Source organism: Galeopterus variegatus, unplaced genomic scaffold (assembly GCF_000696425.1).
Source record: "Galeopterus variegatus unplaced genomic scaffold, G_variegatus-3.0.2 Scaffold703, whole genome shotgun sequence".
In the NCBI taxonomy this organism is placed as follows: domain Eukaryota; kingdom Metazoa; phylum Chordata; class Mammalia; order Dermoptera; family Cynocephalidae; genus Galeopterus; species Galeopterus variegatus.
The window spans coordinates 306,120-315,693 of record NW_007726814.1 but is presented as its reverse complement, the minus strand read 5'-3'; the positions used below and the strand labels follow the sequence as shown (position 1 = coordinate 315,693).

Sequence of the window (9,574 nt, the reverse complement as noted above, 5' to 3'; positions counted from 1 at the left end):
CCCTCGGCAGGAGCGCCTCCGCGCTTCCCAAGCAGCGCACTAGCGCAGTGCGCCACCGGGCCGGCCCTAATGTTTGATTCTAACGTTTCTCCTCTGGTCATGGTAAAGCTTGGCTTACACATTAGTTTCAGGTCTCTGCAGATGTAGACGTAGGCTCTCCTGCCTGCTTAGCTTTTGCAGGTTGTGTGGTGAGAAGTGGAGGCTCTGGAGCTGTCGGCTTCAATGTCAGGCTTGGTTCTGTCACTTACCATCTGTACCTCCTTGGGCAAGTTACTTCATCTTAGTGTGTCAGTGTCCTCAACTATAAAATTAGAAGACTCATCATACCTGGCCCTTAGGGTGGTATGGGGATTGAATGGTGTCACGGGTGTAAAGCACATGCCTGGCATACAGTAAGATGTTCATATTTCAGTTACTATTACATATTGGGAGAAGCATATGAAAAAGGCAGAAAATGAGTAACATTTGCAGATTTAACATTTTTAAGTATTTGATCGAAATGTAAAGGTTCATTGGATGTCATAATTTATGGTATAGATGATAATGTAGCTCTGCCCTGGCTTGGATCGTAAACAGTGATGCTGTCATATATAGGAGTCACTTACTCTGATCTCAGCTGACCACTCAGCATTCCACATATTTGAAACAGTCTCTGGGTGTATTCCTAGTGAATGTCAAGAATCTCTTGCAAGGCATGTCAGATTAACTATTTGGGTTCTCTCTCCCTCAGTGAAATTTCGAAATGTAAAGCTTGAAGGAATTAGGAGAAACATTGACCACATTACATATCAGTACAAAAGATTTAACCAATCTAAAATGATTAAGCTTGGATATGTGATTTTAATTTGACATTTTAATGTTGTTTAAACCAGAAGTGGCCCGTACTATATAAGATTTGTATGTTGTATTTACACTTGATTTCAGATTTTAACAGTACCAGAATCCTGTAATATTCAGTACCCTTGCTCTTTTTAAAAATAGCTAAATTATATACCTTTGCTTTGAGTTCCTATTGCTACATGAGGAAAAGAGCTCCACTTAGATTTACTCATTGTCATTGAACTTTTGCTACCGATTTGTCATTCACCATTTCCCACATAGGCTGTTGAAAAAGTGGACAATGTCTTCAGCTGATTGAGAGGTTTTTTTTCCCCTGAACTGAATTATTTACTATATTACTAAAGTGCTGCTTTTTATTCTCTTATTTAAAATCTTTCCTCTTAAAGAAATACATATATTTTTTGGGTAAGAGAAAATGACAGATTCCACATTTGTATAGTTGGTAAAATACTTGCTACCTTGAGTAGAGAATAAATTTTAGAAACATCAGCCACTAACTTTCAGTTCCTTTCTTTACTACAAAGAATGATAAACTAATTTCAATTCCTATTTGTGTCTCTTAGCATTCTCCATCGGAGCCCTTTCTAGAGAAACCAGTGCCGGATATGACTCAGGTTAGTGGACCGAATGCTCAGCTAGTGAAGACTGATGATTACCTGCCGTCGATAGAACAGCAGCCACAGCAAAAGAAGAAGAAAAAGAAAAACAACCACATCGTTGCAGAGGATCCCAGCAAAAGTTTTGGTAAAGATGACTTCCCTGGTGGGGTTGATAACCACGAACTAAATAGGAACTCACTAGATGGGTCCCAAGAAGAAAAAAAGAAAAAGAAAAGGCCGAAGGCAAAAAAAGACCTGAAGGAACCGAAAGAACCCAAGGAGAAAAAAGAGCCCAAGGAACCCAAGACCCCAAAAGCCCCTAAGATTCCCAAAGAGCCAAAGGAAAAGAAAGCAAAAACTGCCACGCCAAAATCTAAATCCAGCAAAAAGTCAAGGTAGGCTGTGGGCAGAAACCACCACCACACAACACTGACAGTGCACAAATGAGCACCAAGCAGCTGTAACCTGTGGGATGGGGGGTGGGAACACGTTGATTATTGTCATCATTGTTGAGCTGCTTTCTCCAATATCCAGCTAAAAAGTTAAGGTTTTTGTACATTCTGAAATTGAGGACTCAGTTATTATGAAGTGTTTTTTTAGAGACCATACTGGATACAAATTATGGATACAAATTATTTATTATTTAAAAATCAGTTTCTTATATTTTTGTGAAAATCTGTCATTTAACAAATGGAACCAAGTTAACAGCATAATTATTTATAAGCATAGACCCCCCGCCCCCCCAACCTCATTTTCAGTGACGAAGCAAAACTGTGTAGGAAGGATTATAGAAGAAAGAATGGTTGCTATATTTCACTAACATTTCAGCCCTGTTTCTCAGAAGTTGAAACAGGAGAATTAATTCTCTCTACTTGGCGGAGTAAGCCTTCCAGGGGCAGCCTTGAAATCTTAGTGAGCAATGTGGGACAAATCAAATAGCACTTATCCATTAGATATGCATTCAAGAATAGCATGAATTTTAGGTTCTAGGAAAAAGCCTTTTTTACTCCATACTTTTCCCACCAATTACCTGACCCCCCAGAAGGCATATTTATTCTGTAAGAAAAGCTGAGAGGAGAAGACATTGAAGGCTAATTTTTTTCATTTGTACTGAACATTTCTTACAACTGTTCTGAACAAGTTCCAAACATCTGAATCTATTTTTCGGAATATGGCTCATGTTAGAAAATATAGTTTCCAGATGGAAGTATGGTCAGACTTCGTTAATCTGAACCTGTTTGCAAACTCCTGTAGAAAACACATTCCACCCTCTATCCCCATGTGCACATGTAAACACATGCATGTGCATACACGCACACTCAGTTCTGCAGCTGCCGTGAACTCTGAGATTGCTGGCCTGTAAACCTTTCACTTATAGGCTGCCCAGTGTATGCCATGTGCAGGTAAAAGAGGGGAGTTTAGTTCTGTAACTACAGAGATGTTGCTGCAAAGCGAAAGACTTGGATTTTTAACTTTCTGCTAAAAACATCTAAACAACCCCAAGTATGAGAGTACTTCAAAAAAGTTTGTGGGAAGATTCAAATTGTCTTTTAATTGTATTTTTCCACAAACTTTTTGAAGTACTCATGTTATTCTGCAGGGTTTTGAAAGTTAGAATCATAGTCATTTAAAAGTTTTTACCATCAGTACCTTTTATGGTGCCAAAGTAACAATTATATTCAAAACTCGATGTTACAGATAACTTAATAATTGCATTTACTTATGCACTTTTTGATGCCTCAGTATGTGTTCTCTTAATTGAAAAACATTTTTTTTCTCCTTATGAACATTCTTCTACACTTATAAACCCATTATAAAGTCTGCTTTCATTTATTTAAGAAATATTTTATTAAGTGTTTATTATGTGCAGGCACTGTTTTAAGTGTTAGAGATATAATAGTGAGCAAGGAAGACATGGTTAGAATTTCAGTCTGACTTCATATTTTTAAAATATATAATTGCCTAAATTCAGGTATCATGCTTTTTGGTAAGAGAAAGCATGTGCTTATTTCTCTCAAGGAGAAAGAAATCAAAGTAAAGTCTGAAAAAGAATCTATTCTTTTTTCTTTAACTTAAAATGTAGGAGTCTGTGTTCTGAAGAAGCCTTTTGGAGTCCAGAAAATGCATCACCAATATTATTTGTAGCATCAAGATATATCTAGCTTCAGTTTTCATCTTAATTTTTTGAATTTATCATGTCATAGTAAAAATTGATAAAAAGAAAACAACACTAAGTATATTCTTTCAAGCTCTGAGTCTACATCAGACTGGCTCTGTCTTTAAAACTTACTTTAGCACACCTTACCTCCTGCTGTGTACTTTGGATCAGATATTAAAATGCTGTATTTAATAGTGAGTGAAACTTGTTAAAATTTCCCTAAAAACTGTAAGCAACTATTTGGAAGTTGGGGCATCAAACATAATCAGTCCTAGGCATGCCACACCTCCTTGGCATGGATATAGACCCTATATTTATGCACTAGAGAAACATTCAATGCAAGCCTCATAGGCATGTCGTCAGCTGTCATACTGATGTGTGAATCAGAGTCTGTGCAGACCGAGTGTTTAGTATTGCTGAACCTGAGTAGTGACTTTGCACTAGAGTCACACACGTTTGGTAGGAAGAAGAGGCCGTATTTTCTCCCGAGAAGAAAGTTCAGTACTTTTCGCATCCCTCTGTTGCTTTTTGGCTAATAGTCTCAGTCAAGGCCTGTTATAGGCAATAGTTATTTTTCCCCCACGTGGTGTGAAAATAGTTGAATGGAACACTCCTGATAGTCTGAAGGTTGGCCAGAGAAAAGGGAGCTGATGCAAATATGTCCAGAGACATAGGAGGCCACACTGGGTGGGGGACCGAGAGTGTTGGCAGCACCTCTGTTGGCCCTGGTGACCCAACCACTTATAGGGCCACTAGCTGATTTACAGTGACGTGTGGTAAGGACATTCCTGAGAGGCTTTCCTGTCGTTGATGGTCACATGGAGATGGCTGTCCAGGCATATGGTAATTGAATTGAGATTTTAAGTGAATTAACAAACCAAACCATTATTTTATTGGACCGCATTGTTTCTATTGTTCAGATGAATTGAGTATGTCAAATTGTGGTCTCGTTGTTCTAATAAGTCTGGAAAGGAAATAGCATCCCTGAAGCAACGATAACTAGAATGCATACAACTACATGTAAATCTGAATAGCATAGCAGAATAATTATGTAAATTGAATATGCAGTGATGAAGGTAATAGGGGGTTTGGGTTATGTTAGTACTGGGGTTGAATTGCCATAGCAGTTTGCTTTTAAGCACTGGAATACAACAGTGGCAATTTTGTTTTGCAAAATGTTATGTGATACCAGTTATTTCCATCCTTGAATAAGTTAACTTGATGAATTTGTTTATATAGAAAATAATGTTCCTACAGAGGGCTGAAATAGAGGGAATAAACAGTAGTGAAATGAAAAATTTAGTGTAGAGCTGCTCACATCTTCCTTCTGCAGCCCTGTATGCCATGTCATTGCTGCAGCTCTACAGACAAGTGTGCTGCCCTTTGAGTGGGTGGTGAAGGTAGTGACCCGCTGGTGGTGTGCCGCTCTACATTGTGTCTGTATCATTCACACGTGCTTGGTAATAAAGGACACAAAAAGGGTGGCTGAGGTCGGGGGGCTGATTTTCCTTGTGTGCCTTTACAGTAGCCTCCTCCCTACCTAGCATCCCACCTTGTTCTATAAAGTGGCAGAAGCTTGAATTTGTGGCCATTTCTAGAGAATTGGCCCTTTTCACAACCAAAATATAATTACATGCGTCTTTCCTATGCTGGGAAACCTAAAAGAATCTGCCCAGAAGCTGTTACATAGAATGTAGTGGAACAGAAAAAGATGTTCAGCATCTTAGAAAAAGATATTTAACGTCTCAGTGAGAAAAATGGGCCATATTCCTTTTCTTTAGTAGGACCAGATCTCTTTTCCCTTTCCCTTTTTACACTGAATATATTTTTTTCTATCCGTTTTTCTTGTGTTCTCCCCAATTGTCCTTATGGCTTTCAAATATTGGCAATTAGTATTGAAAATAAAAGCTGAGATGTTTGTGGGCTGGAGAGGATGCCATTTTGCATACGGAAAGATTCATGGAGCTGAAATATGAGGATTTGCATTCTTCTTTTCAATGAGTTTTCTGTTGTGCATGCATGGGCCTTGTGAAATGAGAGAGAATTTGGAGGAAGTGCCTCCTTTGAATGACTCTTGAAGGATTTAGTGGTCCATTTAGCTACATAAAGATTCTTTGAATGTGCAGAAAGAAGGGAACTTGGCCAAAGATTGTGACTTGACTACTGAAGCTTAAGCTAAATGAAGCAGTGTAGACTTGCTCCTAGCGTGGTTTCTAGGAATGCATTTTGTTCCTTGCTCTGTTCTCCACCCCCAATGTTAAATTTAGTAGAAAACGAAAATGTTATTTTTTCAATTAAGTGAAGATATTTTATTTTAAACTGGAAAATAAACACAATGCTCTTATTTTTTAAAAACACACATAGTACCAAAAACATGTAAGATGTATTTTTTGCAAACCACACTATCATTATCATTAACAGTATTAGTATTATTTATGTAGCAGCTTTTTCTGAGGACCTTAGCTTTTCAGATATTGTTTCCTCAGTTATGATCCAAGAAAGTAGCAGCTTTTACCAGAAAAATATTTTTATTGAGCCAACAAGCCTAACGGTAGCATATTGGTAAACTAATACATATTTTATAGTGTGTTCTTGTATATGTAAAATTTTTCAATAGTGATTAGGTACAAAAGCAAATCATTAGCCAGTTTTACTTATAAGCCAGTTTTGCAAAAGCCAGATAGTCAGATATCCTCCCATCAGGTTGACAGGGGGTAATAAGATAAATTAAACCCACAGCTTTTCCTCTTTCTATTTTCTTGTTCTTTGTTTTACTCACATGATATGATTTAGCCCTGACCCAAGACATTGGGAAACTGGAAAGACAGAATTAAGTTTTAGACATCGTGCTTGGGGTAAAGGGTATAGATTTCCTAACATGTCATTGTAAAATGGGCTTTTGAGCCCTTTCAGTGATGGTGAGGTACAAGGAAGGCAAAGTGCCCATGGGCATCGTGTGGCTCTGCCCACTGACCTGCCAAGTCACTGGTTTATGAAATCCAAGCTCTAGGTCAGGGATGGGGACCCTTTCTTTCTTGCTGTGTCAAAGGTTAGCTTCCCTTTTACAAAGGGGCCATGGGATCTTTCTCATCCCAAATCCTGCTTTCCTTTAGGATAACCACGTCAAAGCCTTTCCATTGCCAGTGAGAGGCCGTTTTGGCTCTTCCTGTATCTGATTCATCTTAAGTCAGCTGAATGAGCAGGGTGAGAGACTCGTCAGCTGCTGTTTGGTATAGACCCTGATAACTTAGACAACATGTGGTTCAGTTTGTATCCATTGGGGGAAGAGAATGCCTGATAGTATAGACCCTCAAAAGCAAGTTCTGCTAACTCATGCTCTGTGCTAGAGGTAGGAATGAACCATGGTGTGCTTGCTGGAAATTCATTTCTGCCCTCCCAGTGAGCTGCTGTGTACTCCAAAGCAGTGGCCTTCTGCCACTTTGGTTTATGTGGGAGAAGGTGACGTAGATCCCACTTTCAACACTCACTGCACCCATCATGTCAAAGTTGAAAGGTGAGGAGGCTGTGAGCAGCAGTGGGGTGTTAAAGGGAGATATTTCTGGCAACACATTCCTTTGAAGTCTGTCTTAAGTGGAATTTTAGGGTGGAGCCTATGTTGCCATAGATGTGGTTCTGATGTGAGAGAATATAAAGAGCAGAAGGAATCCTAGACTGATTTTATTTCTTTTTTAATTAAAAAAGTTTATATATGTGAAAATGCTTTTGAAAAATGAAATTCTGTGCAAATGCAAAGTTTATCACCTAATATGTAAAGATCCTTTTGCTAGTCATCTTCTGCCTAGACAAAGGCCCCCTTGAGTCATTGGATGCTTGTGCAAAGCTACTGTCTGGTGCATCAGTCATCAAAAATGCCAGCCCACATTTCAGTCACCCTTAAATGCAGTCTGTGTGGTTTAGTATTAAAATGTTAAATAGGGAAATAGTGTGGATTAAGAAAAAAAGACACCTTTTTTTTTTTTTTCTTAAACATTAGAAAGGCGACACCTTTGAGCTTCCATTCGAATACTAATTTTATGTATAGCTGTGACCTCTGTGGGAAAAATATAATTTCATAGGAGTTTGGCTTCTCCTGTTAGGGTGGGTGGTGATACTTTCTCTTTTGTGGTTTCGCCATTTGGCCTGCCTGATTTTCATTCTACCTGTAGCACCTGATTGAAATATGGGTGGGCAGCAGGTCTCATTTGTTGTATCAGCCACTCTGGCAGATCAGGGAAGATAATTATGTATGTAGGGAGCGGGGTTCTGACTGCCAAAGTTACCCTCACTTGTCTCCCTTCCTGGGTTGTGGGAATGCTGTGCATAAATGAGAGTGGCATCTTAGAATGTGATACAAGTAGTCAAATATGTGCCCTACAGTTTGGCACTTGGAAGGGTACACTATAGTAAAAGGCCATTGGAAGGCATACTTTTGCATCAGCTTTGTAATGTCTAATTTGTTTAATTCTTTATGTTGCATTACAGTGCTGGGTGGTGCCACATAGCCAAAATGGCTAATATCTGTGTTGAGCTTCTGCAATCAGATAACATGCTGAGTAACTGAACTTTTTTATGTTACTTCTGGCAGATCGTAATTCAATCTGTAACATTCAATAACTTGTAGATTTTCAATGTTAATTCTTGACTGCGTTACAAAAGTCATTTTTTTCTTTAGATTATATTCAGTATTTAAAATGGATTCAGCTTTTTCAGGAGAGCTTTCTACTGTATTTTCTTTTATTTTTTTAACATTCTCCTTTAAAAAATGGTTAATACCACTTAATAAAATGGTTAATGGTAGCTATCCTAAAGACAGGGTACTAATGTTACTGGAAGACCAGTAAAAAAAATTACCAAATAGTCACTAGGGAAGGTTTCAGAGCCCTGAAGGGTACTCCGAAAGGCCAGCCAGTGCTCATCTCCCAAGGAGATCTCTATGAAGAGTGTTAGACAGCTTGGGTCAGTCCCAGGACTCAAACCAGGCAAGTTCTGGCTCCAGTCCTAGGACTGCTGCTTCATGGGCTAAAGTGTCAACCTCTTTTACCCTCAGCTTCCTCATCTGTGGGAAGTTCGATTGTAAAATGTAAAGGCGAGGTATGTTGCGTTTGAAATGCACGTTTAAAGTGAAAGCAAATTAGGCTTCTGGATCTTTTCTAATCTTTGCCATTCCTTTTCTAAATATTTAGCACAGTTAGTGTACTAAGGGAGTATTTTATTCTACCACAGCTACTTATGATGATGATTAAAATTAAATTGGTTGTCTTAGGTAGTTCATCCAGTGTCTTTCTAGGAATTTAAAAAGTCTATTAGTAATTTGTCATTGAAATTATACATTTGTTGTTCATAGGTAAAACAGAATTTCCTTTCTCTTCTTCTCACAACTTTTCTTTCCCTTCCTCAGCTAGAAGAGTAGAGTGAAGCATTTGTGGGTGGAGTTTAGGAGTTGGGGGTGGCAAGGCACCTGCTTAGAGTGAAGTGTGTGGGCTCCAGGTGGGCCAGTTCAGAACACTGAAGGTGCACACTCTGCCTTGTGCAGAATCACAAACGTTTGGGTGGTCTGCTGACCACCCCTGGGGCCTGCGCCTCAGGAGCGCTGGCTGTCTTGGTGTGACAGTGTTGACCTTTGGATTTATCATCTGCCATTCAGAGTTTGTTTTGTCTCTTTCCTCATTCGTTTATTCTGTCGTCTGCATTCTGTTACCTTCTAGTTTAGCTGCTAAATGAGTTTTAGTCTTAGGACTTTATTTGAAATTTTTTGTATTTTGTGGGGTTGATGTACCATATCTTATGCTACTTTAATTGATCTTTTAAAACTTTTCATACTTTATCTTTTAGTGTGCCTTTTTATCTTTTAATTTTATTTTTCATTGTCTAAAAAGTTTATCAAATAGTAGCAGAGCTTAAAGGAAATCCTGTGCCTTAAGTTGAGAGGTTAGAGGCCCTTCTCTGCCAGCATTGAGTCCTTGACCTTAACAGTGGA

The 9,574-nt window shown here is 38.7% G+C and overlaps 1 protein-coding gene across 1 annotated transcript in view; it reads left to right on the top strand.

Annotated features, from left to right (window-relative positions):
- Window positions 1-9,574, top strand: part of CHD7 (chromodomain helicase DNA binding protein 7) — a 117,972-nt gene that overhangs the window by 36,004 nt on the left and 72,394 nt on the right. Inside the window, exon 2 of the mRNA XM_008571565.1 lies at window positions 1,404-1,834. Within this exon, the coding sequence (XP_008569787.1) occupies window positions 1,404-1,834 (431 nt within the window). The remainder of the gene's footprint in view (window positions 1-1,403; window positions 1,835-9,574) is intronic.